General features: G+C 38.5%; 1 protein-coding gene across 2 annotated transcripts in view; it reads right to left on the reverse strand.

Annotated features, from left to right (window-relative positions):
- Nucleotides 1-692: 692 nt before the first annotated feature.
- Nucleotides 693-21,007, reverse strand: part of LOC127626556 (LLGL scribble cell polarity complex component 2-like) — a 41,355-nt gene continuing 21,040 nt past the window's right edge. Inside the window, exons 5-26 of one of the 2 annotated variants that reach the window (XM_052102436.1) lie at nucleotides 20,868-20,983; nucleotides 20,030-20,188; nucleotides 18,096-18,258; nucleotides 17,835-17,967; nucleotides 16,745-16,799; nucleotides 16,005-16,159; nucleotides 15,600-15,811; nucleotides 15,321-15,388; nucleotides 13,922-14,075; nucleotides 13,626-13,730; nucleotides 11,762-12,054; nucleotides 11,178-11,325; nucleotides 10,856-11,006; nucleotides 10,065-10,181; nucleotides 8,044-8,210; nucleotides 7,691-7,952; nucleotides 7,363-7,525; nucleotides 5,941-5,969; nucleotides 5,432-5,479; nucleotides 4,930-4,972; nucleotides 4,778-4,839; nucleotides 693-1,565 (exon numbers count right to left, since the gene is read on the reverse strand). In XM_052102436.1, coding sequence (XP_051958396.1) covers nucleotides 1,561-1,565; nucleotides 4,778-4,839; nucleotides 4,930-4,972; nucleotides 5,432-5,479; nucleotides 5,941-5,969; nucleotides 7,363-7,525; nucleotides 7,691-7,952; nucleotides 8,044-8,210; nucleotides 10,065-10,181; nucleotides 10,856-11,006; nucleotides 11,178-11,325; nucleotides 11,762-12,054; nucleotides 13,626-13,730; nucleotides 13,922-14,075; nucleotides 15,321-15,388; nucleotides 15,600-15,811; nucleotides 16,005-16,159; nucleotides 16,745-16,799; nucleotides 17,835-17,967; nucleotides 18,096-18,258; nucleotides 20,030-20,188; nucleotides 20,868-20,983 — 2,808 coding nt within the window. In that variant the 3' untranslated portion in view covers nucleotides 693-1,560. The remainder of the gene's footprint in view (nucleotides 1,566-4,777; nucleotides 4,840-4,929; nucleotides 4,973-5,431; nucleotides 5,480-5,940; nucleotides 5,970-7,362; nucleotides 7,526-7,690; nucleotides 7,953-8,043; nucleotides 8,211-10,064; nucleotides 10,182-10,855; nucleotides 11,007-11,177; nucleotides 11,326-11,761; nucleotides 12,055-13,625; nucleotides 13,731-13,921; nucleotides 14,076-15,320; nucleotides 15,389-15,599; nucleotides 15,812-16,004; nucleotides 16,160-16,744; nucleotides 16,800-17,834; nucleotides 17,968-18,095; nucleotides 18,259-20,029; nucleotides 20,189-20,867; nucleotides 20,984-21,007) is intronic. The other variant, XM_052102437.1, reaches the window with a different exon arrangement.

Consider the following 21,007-nt stretch of genomic DNA (forward strand, 5'->3'; position numbering starts at 1 on the left):
TTCCTGAGCGGTATGATACCTGCATGGTACAATGGTGTTTATACTTGCATACTATTGTTTGTACTGATGCACATGGTACCTTCAGGCATTTGGAAATCGCTCCCAAGGATGAACCAGACTTGTAGAGGTCCACTATCGATCTATCTCTTTCTTTTCTGTCCATCTATCCCTAAGCTTTTAAACATTTAAACTTTCAGACAAGGATTTGTCAAGCCAACATAAAACATTTGTCTTGAAACTTTATTAATCTCATTATAATCTTGTTTATTTACAGTGGATTAAACTGCACAAACGGAGTTCCTTTAGCTGAAGCGTGGACACAAACTCAATACAACTTTAAGATGGCTTTTTATGATGTTTATGAATTTTAGGCTATATTCTGCATTAAAACAAACTGAATTCGTTTGAAGACTGTTTCTTTATATTTTAAAATACAAAGCCAAATAATCATCTAAATAAATCAAGTAAATAAGTGCTAGAGATTGTTCCTAATCATGTACTTATACTGTGTCATTTCTCAACTACAGCTTGAATGGAAAAAAAGAAGATGAAATGATGAAAGCAGTACAAACAGTTGGTGTGAAATTATTTTTTTTACTTAGACCGTAGTGTGAAGTTACAAACGATAACAATTAGTGTTCTTCTCATACATAATCATGTCTCTACAAAAATATATTCTATTCCTACCCCCCATTTTTCATTAGATTAGAAAATACAACCCCGGCCAGTTTAAAATGAACCCACTGTAAAAACAAGTACAGATTTTCATATACACATATATTAAAACATTTTGACTACAATCTCTTAAAAATTACATTCCTAAATTACATCATTCATAATAGGCAGAACAAAATTTTTTACATGAAAAAACAAAAACAAAATTAAAAACCTAGCCCCTCAGAAAGCTGTACACCCTAGAAGCTACAGCATATGTACTACACAGTAGTGTCAAAGTACCTATAAGAACTTTTATCTACCCACTGATCTCATTGGTGAGGACGGAGGAAAAGGCAACACTATGTCTTGTGGAATACTCGGTAGGATGTTTCATCTATGGTTCAACAGCAACTTTGTGCAAATCCTAATGTTGCCTTGTCGTCCTACCCTAAATTGTCAGCCATTGACATCTTTTCCCACATATTATACACATTTATGCAGACTCTGAAGTCCTTAATCTGGTATAAAAGAAAATCATGCATTTAAAATTAAGTTAAAAGTTTTAAAAAATGTCCTCATCCTCCATGTCTTGTCCACTGCTTTTGCTCAGTTTGAAAGGGTGCAAATGCAAACAGTGGTCTGCGAGGTGGACGCTGGTGGTGAGAACGGTGATTGGTCAGCATATAATGGATTGAGTAAGAGACACAGTGATTGGTCTTAGCAGGCACAGGTGGTGGTCCCTCACTCGATCACGTCCCCCCGGGTGCAGAAGCTCAGATTGGGAGGTTCCTCTCACCAAGGCAAGGCTTTTAGCAGTAGTGGTACTAGCAGTAGTGATCAGACCAACAGCAACTCTGGAATGAAGAACGGATCCAGATTCATTCAGGCACTGGGAAAAAAGGCTCAATCTGTGGACACAATGGAGTAAAAAAAAAAACAAGTGCAATGAATATTATGCTCAATGTAAAGACAAGGATTAGAAGATAATAGTAGCTTTTAAAGGTACACTGTGGAATTCTATCAACATCTGTGGTTGAAATTCCTTTTTGGAGAAATGTCCTCTGGACTGATGAAACAAAAATGTAACTGTTTGGCCATAATGACCATCGTTATGTTTGGAGGAAAAAGGGTGAGGCTTGCAAGCCAAAGAACACCATCCTAACTGTGAAGATTAAGGGTGGAAGCATCATCTTGTGGAGGTGCTTTGCTGCAGGAGGGACTTTTGCACTTCACAAAATAGATGGCATCATGAGGAAGGAAAATTAAGTGGATATTTTGAAGAAACATCTCAAGATATCAGCCAGGAAGTTCAAGCTCAGTGCAAATGTGTCTTCCAAATGGACAATAACCCCAAGAATACCTCCAAAGTTGTGGCAAAATGGCTTAAGGACAACAAAGTCAAGGTATTGGAGTGGCCATCACAAAGCCCAATCTGATATAACATCTGTGGCCAGAACTGAAAAAGCATGTACGAGCAAGGAGGCCAACAAACCTGACCTGGCTGACCTAAGACAATGAAGTATTCTACATTTAAACGTCAGGAATTGTGAGTTTAAATGTATTTGACTAAGTCGTATGTAAACTACTGTATGTTGCATTTTCTGTTGTTTATATTGCTGGTGGACCTGTTGAAGCGAATGCCTCATCTTACATTTACATTTATGCATTTGGCAGATGCTTCTATCCAAAGCGACTTACAGTGCAATTATTACAGGGACAATCCCCCCAGAGCAACCTGGAGTTAAGTGCCTTGCTCAGGGCACAATGGTGGTGGCCGTGGGGATCGAACCAGTGACCTTCTGATTAACAGCCCTGTGCTTTAGCAACTACATCACCAACATTCTAAGTTTGCTGCGTAACAACTGTTGCTCTTGTGCAAAGAGCTTTAAAGCTCGAGTGCAGACTCATGAACGTGCACTGGAGATCAACCGTCGGTCAGGAGTTTCGCTTAATAATAGGTTAGATTTAGTATTTTTTTCTCACCAAATCTTATTGAATTCCTTCAAAACAAGACATGAGTCACATACCATAATTTATTAGACTTCTGAATGATACTTTTATGTCCTTTTGAAGCTTGAAGACTTGGTAAATAGGGTTGCAACAGTACGAGTTTTTCATGGTATGATAACCATCTCAGAAAATATCAGTTTCACGGTATTACACAATTATTATCAGTTACAATGACCTTTAAAGGAATGAAAACAGAATGTTTTTTATTTTTGGATGAGCAAACACTTAATTATAATTGAAACTTGAAACCACTTTTTTTTATTTAAGTATGTGTAAAACAAGTCTACCTTTTGAAAATAAAATAAATAGAATAAATAAGAAAGTTAAAACAGAATTAAAAAAATTATAAAAAATAGCATGTAACTATAACATATTATATAACTAAAGCATGTTAGTTTACATGTTAGCATAGCATGTTAAATTAACTACTAAATGAAAATAACATCAGCTGTGTGAGCTTTTAAAGTAATGGCCTATAATTATTAATTATTAATAATTAACATATACTGTATGTGCGTGACAGAGCAGCCAGACTGCTCCTGTCTGTACATTTAACTCAATGTTTCTCAACTGGTTTTGCTTCAGGACAGATTTTACATTGGACATCAAGTGATGACCCTCCAGAGTAAAAACATAACCTGTATTTAATGTACCCTGGGTCGCATTTCCTATTATGTTTCATAGTTTTGTTCATGGTTTTTAAGTTCAAAGACATTCATCAAGTGACTATTTCTGTTGTTGATGTTAACAACAAAAGCAACAGGAAGTTTTCTCTCCCCCTTTTAAAAATTGAAGAGCATATTTACTTATATGAACCCTTTATTATCCTGTTTGTTTCTTAATTTCAAACATAGTTCAACCTGAAAATACATATTACACAGGAGGAAAGGCTCCTCATTACCATGGTTAGGTCAGTGTAGCTAGTCTTAAATAATAGTAATAATAACAAATTGTATTATTTATGAAAAAATAAATACTAGCTGAAACACATCTTGAAACTTTATCTACAACTGCCAATGTTGATATAAAATGAGGTTTAATAGATTCTACCTTTAGATTATTTCATATGAAACTATAACATTTTGTCAAAATATAAGAGTTACTTTTACTCATGTAAATTGTGAAACAATTTTGTAAAGGTGATGATGCATAATATAAAAAAAAAATGTGCATAGCACACTGTTGCTCTTTTCCACATCAGTGCTGTTTGGCATGTCAGGGCTGTTCGAGAAGTTTGACTTGACTTCCTCCGTAACGCTTTAAACTAGAAAAGTCTCACTAGAATTGAAATTGGTCACATCAGTTTTGAGGTATGCGGTCAAGTGAAGCCTGGTTATTGCACGCACACGCCAGAGAGAAGAGCAGATCATGATCGTGAGCTGATTCCGTTACACTCGTGCGAAAGTGCAGATGAGAAGCCTTTAGCTGATTGCGAGATTATCATTAAATCTGTCTCGGCAGTCCTACATAGGCAATCACTTGTGCGGCCGCTGAAATATCTTCAATGGGAGAACCATGGCATTGTTCTTTCCCTGATATCCAGTCTGAATAGACCTGTGAACCACCAGTTGAGAAACACTGATTTAACTTACACACACACACTCACTTATATCAGACCCCTCACCTCGCTTCTCTCTGACATTTTCTCCGCTGCATGTGTTTGTGTGTGTGGGGCGCAAGCTGATGCATCTGACAGGCAGACGATGAGGAAAAGAGATGCGCAGGTGAGATTCTCTGTCCGGTTGAGTTTTTTTTCTCAATACCGTAGATAAGCAAATGTACATGATATGATAACCGTCAATTTTCAAACCGTGGTATACCGTGAAACCTGTATACCGCTGCAACCCTATTTGTCACCATAAACTGCCATTGTCTGACATCACTGGGCACACATTTTTTTCTCCCTTTTTGTTAAGAAAAAGAAAGTCATATGGGATTATAACAACACATGGGTGAGTAAACAATGAATGAATTTTCATTTTTGGGTATACTATCCCTTTAAATTATTGTAATGTGCTGCAATAATTAAATTTGTTTAAAAAATGTTGTCTAATTAAAACATTCTAAATGTAACTTTTTTATTTATGGATAAATCAAAGAATAAACTTGCCTCCATTGCTCAGCACATTGCCTGATTTTGGCTTAGTCTTCAGATTGTTCTCTAGGAACGGCCTTTAAACAAACAAATGTCAGATTAATAATTGTAAACCAGCATTTATAAATATTTAAAAAAGTAAAATTATCTTAAATAAATTTAATTACATTGGATCTCCTTCTAGGGACTTTTGGATCTCCTGAAGCACTCCTGTTTAAAAGCAAGATGTTATTTAAACAAATACTCAAATGTCTTTTACTCAAATCACTTAAAACTTTATAAATACTGATAAACTAGTGGACAGCTATAGTCCAGCAAACACAACCCTCACCAAAATTCAGTATCTGATTTCATAAACAAAATATTCTGTTTCAGAAAACAAATTCTTTCAACTTTTACAATGATATTAATATACAAGAATATTATTGTGCAGGCAAGTGGAAGTTACACATCATGCACACATCACTGCACAGAACAGGCCAGGATTACTGGAAACAAGCCAATTTTTGCACATTTTCATGTCAGAAAACATACACAGCAAGCACAATACAAAAGAGCAAACTGATCTGACATATGCTCTGAGCTGCTTGTTCAACAAAATTGCTTAACTTCTGAATCTTTATGAGACATCAAGTCTTTTATTCTATGTCTTATTCCTCATGTACTCACTCTCATCGTTGAGCAAAGCATGCTCCATTACTTGTCTAGCAGAATTGTCTGGAACACACAAGCACATTGATCAGTCTGGCGCAAACTTGCAAACGCATTAAAGAGGAGCTTAAAATACAAACTGCAATTGCTGCAAAGTGCAAAGTGTATGCAAAACAAATGACCTAGAATAATAGCAATTATTTAATGCCATATAATATAGATTTGCCTTAAAAGCAATTGATAAGATCCTAATTCCTGGTTGTACGTAACTTGAAATGACACAATTTCTACATTATACCATGTGATACCTCAAAAAAATCCAAACATTACTTTTAGCCTCTGAGTTTGTAGAGATTGATGTTGCACATTTCATCAATTACAGATTGTGTTCTTAAGCACAGACTGAGCTCTTGTTGTTCTATTATATGGTAAAGCATTCAGTGAAGCATTGACCACATGCATGTTTTAGTATTGATGTTTAGCTTGCACAAAAACACAGACACTTAGAAAACCACATTGAATCTCACCATATCCTTCACTCTCTCTTTTGAAATTCCTGCAAAGACAGCACACACACACACACACACACACACACACACACACACACACACACGCACTCAGTAAAAACAAACTTGTGTCAATTCCCAACAACAGTAAATGGGGAATTCATTCTGAATTCTAAATATATAGTACTGCGTAAAAGATTTAGGCACTTCTGAAAAATATTGCATAGTAAGGAGGATGCCTTCAAAAATAATGCCATACATTTTTTTTCAATATATGTCATAATGTCAAAAAGCTAAATCAATAATTGATGTGAACACCTTTGCCTTTAAAACAGCCCCAATTCTCCTAGGTACACCTGGACACAGTTTTTCTCGGTTGCTGGCAGATAGGATGTTCCAAGCTTCTTGGAGAATTCACCATAATTCTTCTATCTATTAAGGCTGTCTCAATTACTTCTGTTTCTTCATTTAATCCCAGACTCGATGTTCAGTGGGGGGCTCTGAAAGGGCCATGCCATCTGTTGCAGGGAATTCTGTTCTTCTATTTTATTTGCAAAAGGAATGTTTGGGAGTCTAACATTTTTTATTTACTTTTGACACACTAAAGATGAAGATATAAATAACCAAATGTTTTTGTGAAACATCTTATGTGCCTAAGACTTTTGCACATACTGTAATACTGTAAGCAATAGCTCTTCATTTGCTGCGTTTTCACTGTTGGGCCAAATTAGGGAATGCTGGTGCGTGCCAGGGCCAGTTGCGCTCCCACTATCACTTCTGGGGCTTCACCGTGCCCCCTTGGGGCTTTCTCTGGGCCAGTGGCCTTTGGCCCACCGATTACCCTTGGCCAAACAAGGCCAACTGGGGATTGAGGTGGGGTCAATGTCAAAGGCGGAGTTTCGCCAAACTAGCTAGGTTGTGTATCCAGCGCATAACGGTACATGTTCAGAAAAGTTTAAAAAATGCGTGGACAGTACAAATCCGTTAAAACACACAATGGACAAAGGGCTGTCCAAAGAAATAACTTTTCATGGTTCGAGATCATGGATGGTGTGCTGGGACATCGACCTGCTGTTAGTGAAGAGACCACTCGGGACACCTTGGCAGTTATAGTTGGTGAGTTGTCAACGCTAACTTATCAGCTAATCTTAGCTAGCCAATGTTTACAAACTATATAAACTTGATATTCTAAATAACATGATGCCTCATCTTGAAAGCCACTCTTGCTTGTGAATTGGGCAGGGTGTGTAACGTTGGGACCAGAGCGGAGTATTAAGGGTAGGTTTCAGAGCAATGCTGCGGGGATATTGGCCTGATGGTGGGAACGCAGATCGATTTTAATCTCGCAACTCGAGGTCTGATGCTATTGGCCCCAGCTGGCCTGATAGCCCTGGCTCGCACTGGCCCGATAGTGGAAAAGCGGTTATTGACAACTACACACACCTGTGTTCTGTGGACAATCCGTCTGGTTGGTCCCTGTGGATGGGACTTGATGGGCTCTTGGACCTCAGTTGAAGTGGAGCCTCAACCAGACAGCGTGGTTCCACTACCCAGCGGGTAGAGAGTGAGAACCGCTCAAACTCAGATGGAGAGATCAGGTAGAAACCTAAAGACAAAGTTTTAGTTTGACAAATGGAAGACAGGGGGAGTGTTCAGGAAACAGTCACGTTTCTTGCAATTCCATTTGCTGATGCTATTGGCACAGAAATGTCACACTTCACCTTTAAAGAGCATCAGGAAAGAGTAGAGAGAGTAAAAGAGAGTTTCTTACCTTGTCCATATTTGGTGAAGACACAGGATGCAATTCCACTGACGTCCTCTCTACGTATGCAAGGATGGTGCACCAGCATTTTGATTGAGGGCAGAGAGATGGCGTGTAGCTCACCCTGATTGGTCAGCATCACCAGACTGCTCTCCAACTGCTCATCAGTCCGACTTCCAAACCAAGCCACACCCACCCGGCGCACACGAGAGCCATCGACTGCTGTCAGCTTCAGCTTTGACTTACTGCTCACTTTAGGCAGTGTAAAAAGCTGTACACACATAAATACAGTAAGACATATGTAAATCCATGATGGGGTAGAGGTGCAAATAGTCATTATGTTGTGCGGTGCAAATCCTCACCTTAAACTGCTCCTCTGACACAACCAATAAATGGTGGGAACCATGCATTTCAGGACTGCGAGCCAGATCATGGGCCACCTCCAGGGGTTCAGGAAGAGGGGCACCCTTCCCATCCAAAACCACTAAACCAACGACTGGAGCACGATGCATCAGCTGTATTTCTTTAGCTGTGGACAGAGAGGCACAACTTTATAGCAGATCTGTCTGAATAAGAATCCGAATGCTGTATGTGTAGGGCTTTGAGTGGATGTATGGGTATTAAATAGAGAATAGACCACCAGAAACACTGGCTTATTAACATTTACCATGGTTAAAAGGGTGTTGTTTGGTGAAGCGGAGTACCTAAACCCCCATAACCGTGGTAATTTAAGCTATTAATTTTATCCAAAGAATTCGTAAAAATTTAATTTATTAGAGGTATCGGTATTGGTATCGATATCAACGATACTGGCCTAAAAGTACTTGGTATCGGATCGAAAAAATAAAATAAGTCCCTATTTTGAATGAGAAGTTTCAAGAATGCCGCTTCTTTGCATGTGCTGCTGAAGCAAAGCACGCGATTGGTCGTAACTGTAACCAATCAAGAGATCTGCCTCGGTTGCACCCCGATTGCCAAGCTCACGATTGGCTGCTGCTGTAATCAATCATGAGGGTGAAAGCGCCCTTAACCACTGATGTTGTTTCAAAATGTGCTGCCGCCAACAGTGAAAAAAACTATACAAATTTGTGTATTTGACTCCTATTCCGAGTAAGATCATTACCATATTTTTGTGCTTGTAATGGAAACCTTGCTAGCAACACAGTCAAATGGTTATATTAATATTTTCCAGGACAAATCATTATTTTTCCAGGATATTTAGGTATTTTTTGAATTTTCCATGACTTTACCATGACTGGAAAAATGCACTGCAAAATTCCAGGTTTTCCAGGATGCTTGGGAAACCTGCTTATGAAGCAAATGGATAGGTTTGTGAAAAAAAAACCTATCGGTTTGATTCAGAAGACATTAATTGATCGACTGGAGTCATGTGGATTACTTTTATGCTGCCTAAATATGTCTTTTGGACTGTCAAATAGCCAGCAGTATAATGGTACCATTCACTTGCATTACATGTACAAAAAGAGCTGAAATGTGCTCATAAAATTCTTCATTTCGGTTTTGCTGAAGGAGGAAAGTCATACACATCTGGGATGGCTTAAAGGGGAGTCAATCATGACAGAATGTTCCTTTTTGGGTGAACTATTCCTTTAAGGTGGTTTATTGCTTGCATACAACAGCAGCAAAAATATAATCAGACTTTATGAATGATAAAAATTACACACACACACACACACACACACACACACACACACAAAACAACTTCTGTCAAATATAGTTAATAAGACTAACTGTAGGCTGTTAACAACTGCAAAAATAATGTAGGTGGTTTACAGTTGTCAACAAGAGAGAGCAACTTGGTGCATTAATATAGAATAAAATTTTTGTCCGGTCACAAGTGGTTAAGTTACTCAAAATAAGTAATGCACAACAAATTACTTATCTAAAATGTAATCAGATTACTAAATATGAAGTAATCAGTAACCACATTACTTATGATTTTTACTTTTAAGTTCTAAATTATTTTTTGTTTTTCATATTAAAAATGTCTACATTTCCTCATTCATTGTCACACACCCTTCAGCTGTGACAGAAACACTAACAGACAGTTCATATGAATTCATATTTTAAATCTATTAGACATATCACTTTAGCGCAAGTAATGTACTTAACAGTAATTACTTTAATTGAGTCTATAACTGTAATCTGATTACAAGAATTTAAAATGTTCAATTGCATTACTTTTATTGACTAAAACGTAATTAGATTACAGTAATGAAATACTTTGTAATCAAATACATCCAACACTGCAAGTGACAAGGGTATTTCATCTATTTTATAAGGGGTTTGAATGTGGTTTAAGCTTGAACTATATATATATATATTATATTATAATTTCATTTATATTAAATTTTCTTTTCACCTGGATGAGCCATCACAGCATCCTCCATCCTCCGTTCCACTGTGGGGACCCGGATCACGTATGCAAAAACGGCTCCGCCATTGGTCCCTGCCCACAGTGAGGGCGTACTGTGAGAACCTGAGAAACCAAGAAGATGAGATGATGATGATAGAGGTCTTCTGCTAGGCAATTATGTGCTGTCTATTATCCACAGGTTTCCCATCCTTTTTGACCAATGAAATTCCATGTCTTTTCCAGTCATTTGTGATTACTGGAATTTTAAAAATCATATTGATTCAGAGTGATTCACTAATGAAGTTGTGAGCTGTTTTGACCTATTGATTGATTCAAAAGAACTATTCGCTCACAATTCAGACATCACTGTGGCTTGCAAACAAGAGTAAAATCAAGAGATAATTTAAGAGATAATGAGATCATTTTAGTGCATATGAAAAGTAAATAAATGTATATTCACTAGGAATGTCATAAAAAAAATCTATACATCGATTATTGATCGGCACGTTATTTTCAAAATGCTTTTAAAATTCACTGTTAGTTGGCCTTCCATTTAATGTAGTCTGGCATAAAAGACTTGCTGAACACCACAAGAGGGTGGATATAACATTTACTGAAGCCAGACACACACTGGACAAGAAACTCCGCATTGCAGGTAAGACAAGGCACTTGTATCAAACAAAAATGAACATTGATAAGTGATGTTGATGAGTTTGTAGGTTAGTGCATGAAACTGGTATAATGCCGATATAGATCGATAATCATATCGATGCAATTAGGAACACCGTGCTACTCACTATCACTGACGAACGTGTCCGCAAAGTACAATGTTCTGACGAGGCCTGTGAAGGAGTCGTCAGAGGAACGGGCTTCAATCTTTCTCTGTACGGGAGCCAGTTCCATCTCTTGCAGAGCCTCGGCCTCCAGCCTCGCATTGATCTCTTGCAGCTACAGAAACATTCACAGTATCCACTTATTAAACCATCACTGCAGTTCTAGCAACACTGAAGTATGTAATGCTGATCAAACCTACATGATGCCTTATCTCGTGTTTAAGGCGGACAGTGTGATAACAGACTAATGAAAAATTTGAGGGGAAAAAAGGGAGATGATACGCACCTTGGCTGCATTGTTAGTGTGGTGTTTCCGCATGGAGACCCGACTGCGACGAATCCTGCGGAAGGACTGTCGCAGGGATTTTTTTATGGACTTGACACGAGATAGCGGCCCCTCCATGGCCATCTGGTCACTGGGGTTTAGGGTGCACCTGCAAATGGACAATGGAATGTTAGCCTTCTTGATTAAAGAAAATTGTATGGTTAACTCTAAAATATTAATGTAATACAGGTTTTGAATGAAAAGCCTAGCCCAGTGTTATATAGGATAAGGATAATTTAGTGAACCAGACTAAGAGCTGTTTTTTCACTACAGAATTTATCATGATAAAAATACACCATGGTGACCAACATTGTAGCTATTATAAAGACTTCCCTTATTTAAAGGAACATTCTTTAAATAAGGCTTTTTTAAGTTGACCAGTTCGAACACGGAACATATTCATATTCTTTAATGAGTAACCAGTTTAAACAAGGCTAACCTAATATGTTCAGAAGACATACAGGTACACTATCTATTTACCAGTCTGCTTGTTTTTGTTTCACTTACAAACTGCACACTTTTTAAAATGTTGTATTTTTTCTTACTTCACCATAATGTTTTTCCTCTGTTGGTAGTCGTAGAGACCAAATCCATGGCTGGTACCAAAAGTCACCAGTTTCCACTCTGAGTGCAGAGCGATTGCCGTGACCACAGCGGGCGGCTGGCACTGCACCAGGGCAAAGGGCTGGAAGCCTGGAGGGAAAAGCACTGGCTCTTCCCGCACGTCTAGACGTGCTTGACCCTTCCAACGAAAACCCTCCTGACCCTGCAGCAGGTCCACCACTGTAGCTTCAACCATCTGCTCAGCAGCCTCATCGTTCAGTTCCAAAACTAGAATCTGAGTGGGAGGAAGAGAGAGAGAGACAAGACGCTTCATTTCATACACATTTAAAGGGATAGTTCACTGAAAAGTTTAGAATTAACTTGTCCTCATATTGTTCCAAACCTGTATGACTTTTCCATGAAAAACAAAAGGAGATGTTAGGCAGAATGACAGCCTCGGTCACCATTCACTTTTGTTGCAATGAAAGTAAATGGTGACTGAGGCTAACTTATTGCCATTTCCTTCTGTGAGTAACTGAAGACAGGATTTTCATTTTTGGGTATGTTTCCCAAAGTCTAAGTGGGAGGTTGTCTAATTAAAAAACTAGTCCTCACATAGGTTGCATTTTCATTATAATGGGCATTAAACCTCTTAGATTCTAATCCTCCAAAATATGAATCTGACAATAGACAGTGGCTATCCGCTTTACTACATCATTCATTTAAGAATCATGATTCACGTCAGGGAATCAATACCAGTGTCAATCGCTGCTTTGAACTCCACATGAAAAGCACTTGCAGACAAAAACGTATCATTCTGCGTTTTGGTGATAGTTAAGACTTTACGTGCTTCTGTGGTAATTAAAATGTGCCTTACATAGTCTGAAAAATACTTAATTTCTATCACAAGTCCCATCTAGGCTTGTTTTGTACATCAAATAGAGGTAAGGAGAGATAAATAAGAGCTTCTTTTTCCATCATTTTATCACTGACAAGAAGCACTGTTTTGTGTGTGTGTGTGTGTGTGTGTGTGTGTTGTAAATTGTGCGTCAGTTCCTTCAGTTCCCCTCCAACAAGGGTTTATTTTGTTTCATGCAGTAAAAACAGTAAATGCATTAATATCGATTAAGTAAAATTAACGTTAATTCTGACAGCTCTACTAAAATGCAAAGAATGTGACATCAACTGTCTTTTATGTCAGACTGTAAAAAATATTTCTTAGCAAAGACTTTGGACACAATTGACACTATTGACAAGGGTGTTTTACACACCATCAATTGTATTGATATGTGCAAAACTGTGCAACCTTTGAAATAATGTTGGCAATCCTTTTGTCAATGAGCATATCACACTAAGTGATCCACAACGAATAAATTACAAAACAAAAAAATTATAATTTTTACATTTAAAATGTAAAATCATGGCAAAAACTTTACATTATACACCAAGTTTATTTGCATAACAGTACTGAAACCTCTCATGTAGTTCAGTAAAGAACAAAATGAGAGCTATTGATGCTGAAGAGAAGCTCTTTACCAGAGCACAACTCATTTCCTAATGGGCAGATGAGGACATGCTGTGTAGTGAACTGTTAATGAGCAATTAAATCAGTCAAGCTAAAAAGGACGTTTCCATGGAGGATAGTTTCCATGACAGCTGGATGCACTGGAAAATATATGACATTTTCAGGTTGGAAAAAAGCAAATAAGAATAAAGTAAAATTGAGCAATAATCAATATTTTCACATAAACATAACTTGCACAAACTGAACAAGGGTTCCATTTCTGTATCATAACCAGTAAAGAATATATTTTAATTGTGCATGCAAACGGTGTTTGCGATTGTCGTGTCCATATGAAAACTCACTTGTCCTGCTGTTCCAGCCACTGTCAGATATCCGTTGTATTTACACAAGTGGATCTTCTGAATACCGAGTCGAGGGTCGTCACTATATGGGTCAAAGCAGCCAACCTAATATTCACAAGTAATGAAATGAAAATCAAAGCTATAAAACCTGTAACAAGTAACTTCCCAATCACAACACACTGAATGAAACGTTGACTCATTTCGGAAAAATATTTTAAAAAATTGCATCGTGAACTGGACAATTCGAATAATGTTATCTAGTACAGTGAGTCGCAGAGATTTTAGATAAGTCAAACCTTGCGGAATGGAGGCCACTCTCCCTCACTGCCCTGGTTCATGTTATCGTTTGGATCAGCATCAGTGTGGAAGACTCCAGCTGTGCTGAGCTTGTACATGGGGTAAAGACAGACCCCTGAGGCATCCCAGAAACGCACTGTGCCATCTTCATGCCTGTAAAGAGGAAGAGGGGTACAAAAATGTTTAAAAATGGAAAGGGATTGAAAAGGATAAATTTATTCCACAGTCAGTTCCTCAGTCTTTTTCCAGTGAACTTGAGGAATTTAAGGCATACATAACAATTCTGGGGCATTGCAACACCTTAAAGGTACAGTTTACCCAAATATTCTATCATTATTTACTCAACTCTCATGTTATTTATATATATCTGTAAGGTGTTGTCTCTATGGACCTTTGTGTCTTGAATAAAAGTTGTACAAAAGGAAATGTTAGAAATATGTTCACGCTGCTCTTTTCTTACTAACCAATATGTGCCAAGTTCCAAATAAAATAAAGTGCATTCAGAAAGTATTCAGATCCCTTTATTTTTTCAAAAAAAATTTATGTTGCAGCCTTATGCTAAATTGCTTTATTTTTTCACATCAATCTACACTCCATACCCCATAATCACAAAGCAAAAAACATAATTTTGATAACTATTTTTGATTTTTAAACGTAACAATCACGCTGACATATGTATTCAGACCCTTAACTCAGTACTTATTTGAAACACCTTTGGCAGCGATTACAGCCACAATTAATTTTGGGTATGATGCGACAAGCTTTGCACACCTGGATTTGGGGATTTGCAATTGAATTTACAATTAATTGCTATTAATGAATCGAAATACCATACAATCAATTTAATTTAAAATTGTAATCGATTAATAGCTCTTGTGATGTGTCAAATTTGAACAGAGGGTCATGTGAAGTTGTTCTGGATAAGAGTGTCCGCTTGTAACTTAAAATCTTGACCTCTACCACAGCTCGAAAAATTATTTTCTGTTTCTCTCACACAGTTTTTTATGGCTTCAGAAGACAAAGTCTGCTGGTATGAACACTTTAATACATCTTGACAGCCTCTGGTCACTGTATGCTTTTGTTGTCTGGAAAAGAACAGCACGATTATTCAACAAAATTTCTCCTTTGTCTTCCACTGATGAAAGTTTACCGGTTTAGAATGACATGATTTTCATTTTGTACAAAATATTCCTTTAACAGAACATTTTCCTTGTTAATCATATGGTTTCCATGACATCGAAAAATCCTTACTGTATTCAATAAACACATTTTTACACATTTGAAATGATGTTCATTATTATGAATTTTACACACTTTACAGAGTGAAATTTTACAAGGAAAGCAGAATTGAAGGTGTCAGTGAATTTTGACAGCATTAGATCACACTGGTCCACTCACCCTGTCAGCAGCAGGTCTCTCTGGGGAGGGTCTGGACCAAGATTCTGCCCTCCATTTATAGGCCAAGGCTACAAAAAGGCAGACAGAGAAAGATGAGAACTGAATGGCTCAGTAGCATAAAAGTTAAAGGTTAAAGTTGTCCATGGTGCCGCAAAACAAAAACCACCAAGACAACACTTGACACACTTGTGGGAGTGCTTTGAAGCAAACAAGTTCAAAGTATTATGCGAGTATTCTCTGTCTGGTCTGTGGTTTGTATGTGTGCATGTAGTGGTGTACCTTCTTAGAGTAGTGTGTGTTTTGCAGGGCTCCGGCCACCTGCACTCTCTCCCACAGTTTGAGTGGGATAGAGGAGACATGGTGAGAGCATGTGATAGCTGAACAGTGTAACGGCACCAAGTAGGGAGTCTGGATGACGGGCCAACCTTCAGTCTGCAGATCCACCACCACCAGCTCCTCCTCCACCAAAACCACAAGCGCGCTGGGGTCACCTGCAACACATGCATTTACAAAGCTCATTAGAGGAAACCACTTTTGAATGATTGCTATCTGTCTCAAATGTGTCTCAGAGGGGATTTATACATGGTCTTTTCAGGATCGGACAGCAATCCGATCAGTAAAAACGCATGAAGTGGCCAGGCTTAAACCCCCCCTGCCACCCTCAGTCTCACAGGCTCTCTCTACCATTGTGTTCCTCTCCCTCGCAAATGACGAAGAAGTCGATAATGCGTGAGGTGAAGTCTAGTGCCTCGTGGGTTTTGCTGTGGATGACGGAGATGCAATGTCTGTCCCCGTAACTGGCCCTTGGCATTCCTCCGCTGAAGATGAGGAATGGGGGACTGAAAGGACAGAAAACACAATATTTGAACAACTTTTTAACAAAAGACCGATTTGGCAGAATTACGTGTGGTGGTGGTGGCTTAGTGGTTAAAGATCTTGTAAAGTACCCTAAAGGTTGTAGGTTAAAAGCCCAGAAAGAGTTATTGGCCACCTACTGTTGTGCCCTTGACTTATCCACTAAAACGTATGTTGTTCCAGGGGGACTTTCTTACTGCACTTCACTTTGGATAAGAGAGTGTCTACTAAATGACAAATAAACTTCCCATTGGCTTTTACAGAACATTCCAAATTAGCAACTTACAAATCACATGAGTGTGAGTGTGAGTATATATTGTGTGAGAACACAAGCAGAACAATGAAGAAATGGAAAACAAGGGGGCAGTGTGATAAATTTAGCCGTTAAAAAATACTGTATGGAGGATTTCAAGGCTGAGTGGAAGGTTTAAATATTAACCAGACAATAGGAGTCATAGTGAAGCACTCTGGGTTAATGACACCTCAAGCAAATACACCTGTCTCAGCATCAGTTAAGGAGACCTTGAAAACACACAGTAATGTCTAATAAAAGAATACAAAAGACTCACCCTTGTCTTGTCGACAGCTGTATAATTTTGGATATGGCCTTACAGGGGAAGGTGCCTGTAAAGAGAAATGATTCATTTGAGGAAGTAATGACAGGCAGTTCAGTTAGTCTATATTTTAGAAGTAAAAAACAGTAGCTCTGTTCCAAAGACTAGACTAAATAGACAGCATTTAAAGGCATAATTGGACAGATGTAAAGGCTGTTCAAAGCAGTAGGCAATAATGTAATGATGCCTTCTAAGACACCTTGTTTCTGCCATTTATTTAAGACAGCATCGCATGTATTCTTTGTAGAACAGGCTATCCTGACGAGCACGAAAGCAAATAGTCTACGATGGCATATGAATCGAGAAACTATTATAAATATATTAAAGTTTTGATAAAATGTTTTAATCTTATTAAAAATGGCCTAGTTTGTGTTTATTCATGTTAACACAGAATTCTTATAATTGATTGCTCTTAATACAGTATATATATAATATGTAAGGGGGGCCTGTGTAGCAAGTAAATACGCTGACTACCACCCCTGGAGTCGCAAGTTCGAATCCAGGGCGTGCTGAGTGACTCCAGCTAGGTCTCCTAAGCAACCAAATTGACACGGTTGCGAGGGAGGGTAGAGTCACATGGGGTAACCTCCTCGTGGTCGCTATAATGTGGTTCTCGCTCTGGGTGGGGTGCGTGGTGAGTTGTGCGTGGATGCCGTTGAGAATAGCGTGAAGCTTCCACACGCTACACACTAAGTCTCCGCGGTAACACGATTGACATCTCAAACGCGGAGGCAACTGAGATTCATCATCCGCCACCCGGATTGAGGCGAGTCACTACGCCACCACGAGGACTTTGTCCAATTACTGATGCACTCTCATTCCAAATTGGGGAGAAAAGGGGAGGAAAAAAAATGCAATAGTCTATATGTGCTATATGTGTTTTGCACAGAGTTGCTGCCTATGTAGATGTTCCAAATCAGTTTCTTGTGAGGTTTCATGATGGTTAGGATGCTGCTTTAAAAAGGTAGCTGCCCATGTAGGCTTCAAAACAAAACAAGACTTAGTCCAAATTAAAATTCAAAGGCATTCCAATAATGGGTCTCACCATACGGCATCTCTTGTTTCTCAGGCTCTGTTTGAGGATCCTCCCCGGTCACTGTCCAGTGGCAGTAGCTGCCGTCACTATGGGAACTGAGAATGTTCCCTCCATCCTCCATCCAACAAACACTCTCCAGTTGCTGCAGGGAAAACAATAAGGAGACAATTATAGGCCTCATCTTTGAACCAACATAAACAAGACGTCTGCTTATAATGAGATCTCATGTACAGTGCTCAAATGACAACCAAATAAGCAATTTTTTGGTACCTGTGTGCCCAGGAATTGTTGGATAGGACGCCGGCGTTCCAGATCCCACAGAACCATGAGGCCTCGACTATAGCCAATCAGCACCTGCCGTGGGTTTAGCGGGTTCTCCTGCAGGGCCTCCACACACTCCAGATTCCTGCGGCCAACGTACTCCTCTGGAACTCTGTGTGGAATGTGGAGGAAAAGCCGTCTCAGACATGTGATAGTGTTCCATAAGAAACTATTTGAAGAATGTCAGCCATGTGTAAATAGGCAAAAATTTAATTAGAACTGAGGGTTGTTTACCAGTGCACTGATAAAAATATATATATATATTTTTTTTTATTTAAGTTCATCCCTTCAGAGACAGCCTTCATATGTAAAGAAACCAAACATCTACAGGTTAAGCTCATTCAACGGCATTTGTGGCATAATGTTGATTACCACAAAAATAATTTTTTCAAAAATCAAAGTTATGGTGAGGCACATACAATGTTAGTGAATGGGGGCAATTTTGGAGGGTTTCAAGGTAGAAAACTGGAGCTTATAATTTTATAAAAGCACTTACATATTTTTCTGTTAAAATGTATTTTTGAGCTGTACATTTTTTATCTGAATTTTTGCAGTCATTTTAGGGTTTTAGGATTGTTGACATTATATCGTAAAATTGCCTTTAATTTGACAAAGACAAGGTAAGCAATTTTATCACAATAAAATCATGTTAACGTGCATATTGTTTATGTTTTGTGGCTATACTTTTGAAACAGTGAGCCATTTAATTTTACATACTGGCCCCATTCACTTCCATTGTAAGTGCCTCACCAGATGTTTGCTTTTTTTTAAAGAAAGTAAAAAAATATTTTGTTGTAAATAATATTATGCGACAAATTCTGCCGACTCAGCTTAACTTGTACTGAACCCAGAATACTCCTTTAACTACATTTTGTGGAAAATGTAGGGTAAGATCTTTAATTAGTTTCTCACACACTACTGCATTTTAAGGTAGAATGCAAAAATATTCACTCTGAACAGAATTGCTCAAATAATTAGTGTTTTAAAAAGGTCTCCAGAAAATTCCCTGTCTAACATGGATAACAAAACAGACAGCCTTGCCCCAAAGTCACACCACTGGTTGAGCCAATAGCTGCTTTTTCACTATCGGGCCAGTACGAGCCAGGGCTATCAACTGGCCAGCCAGGGCCAATATCCTCAGACCTCGAGCCGCAAGACCAAAATCGATGTAAATGTAAAAATGAGCTAGCTAGCAAGATACAGTGTATTCAAAAACCCCTTAATTTTTTCACATTTTGTTATGTTGCAGCCTTATGCTTTTTATGCTTATACTTTTTTTTTATATCAATCTACACTCCATCGATTGGGTCAATTGTGCATTTTAACAGATTTTTACTGTTTTTACTCTGCCTTTGACACTGATCCTGCCTCAATCCTCGGTTGGCCTTGTTAGGCCCAAGGATAATCGGCAAGCCAAACGCCATTGGCCCAGAGAAAGGCACGATGAGCACTAGCATGTCCTCATATGGCCCGATAGTGGAAACGTGGCTATAGTTACCATGCCAGGCTTGTTGGGATCCTTGAACAAACGGGGCAATATTTTCATAGCGCCACAGTGTTTACATTTTTGGGGGAAATCTAGGAATGGTTTACTCTAGTTAGTTGTCTCTGCTTTTTAAACTAGTAAAGTAGGTACTAAAATGTATCTTAAAATCCAAAAAATGATAAACTTCACCTTTAAACATACAAAGCCAGCATAAAAAATAATTGCTTTACAATAATACATTCACACTAAACCTTTCATTGCATTTCCATCTTTGTGTTATTTATTGCCATGAATACCCCATATTAATGAAAGAATGTGCCTTGCAGCTTGCAAGAACATGTTACAGCAGTTGTTGGTTTTGCATGCATTTATAAGTGTAAGCACTGTGATGCCTCACTTGCTCTGTACGTCCTCCACGCCGATGTTGTTCTCTTCCAGCTCTCTGAAGCCTGGCACCTCCACCACAAACACATGCCCTCCCTCTGTGCCCAGCAGCAGCAGCTCACCCGAGGAGTGCGCCAAGACGGCTGTGACCCGCGTTATGCTGGGAGGGGCACTGCCAGTGAATTGAAATCACAAGAGGCAACATTATGTGTTAGCTTTTTATACCAGTAACCCTTAGATTAGAAACAGGATGAACACTGAATGATTTCCTACTATGGCTTATTATTAGTAGTATTATTTATAACGCTTACATATTCATGGTTACACTTTTAAAGAGTATAATGCATTTAAATGGGGCGTTGAATATCTAAGGGTGCATCTTACTCTTTGAAGGTATAACTAAAGGCTTTCTATGATTAAAAATGTATCATGAGGGGCTACCCAGAATGACACAACAAAAATAGAATGTCATGTTGCTTATCTCGACAGAGTTAATCTAAATGTTTGTCTCCTAACCCTAACATTTATCATAGATTGAACATGGTGTTATATTGCATTATATAGCTACAGAGGTTTAAAATAAAGTATTACAAAACATTTTTGAATCCCAATAGCATAGTCATTCATGAGCTAATAGGATATGACATCATACTGTAGGTTGCAAACAGCTATTTTGATTCATGAAGGTCAGCTACACATATTTAAAGAGATCAGCAGCGAGTTTCAGTCATGTCTGAGTGAGTCAGTGCTCATGCCTAATACTTTGGGTGGTGTGTTTGTTTCTATTAGATTCAAGACATATTTAATAAATATCAGATTAAGGTGAGTCTATAGGTGTGTTTCCGACTCACCCAGGTGGACCAGTGAGAGTAAAATGTCCTATCTCATGCAGCTCAGACACGCCGCTATGGGCCCGAAGTGTCCACATGTGCAGACTGTTGTCATCCAGCAAAGTCACAAACTCCACCTGCAAAAACCACAGGCCAAAATC

Source organism: Xyrauchen texanus, chromosome 33 (genome assembly GCF_025860055.1).
Source record: "Xyrauchen texanus isolate HMW12.3.18 chromosome 33, RBS_HiC_50CHRs, whole genome shotgun sequence".
NCBI lineage: Eukaryota > Metazoa > Chordata > Actinopteri > Cypriniformes > Catostomidae > Xyrauchen > Xyrauchen texanus.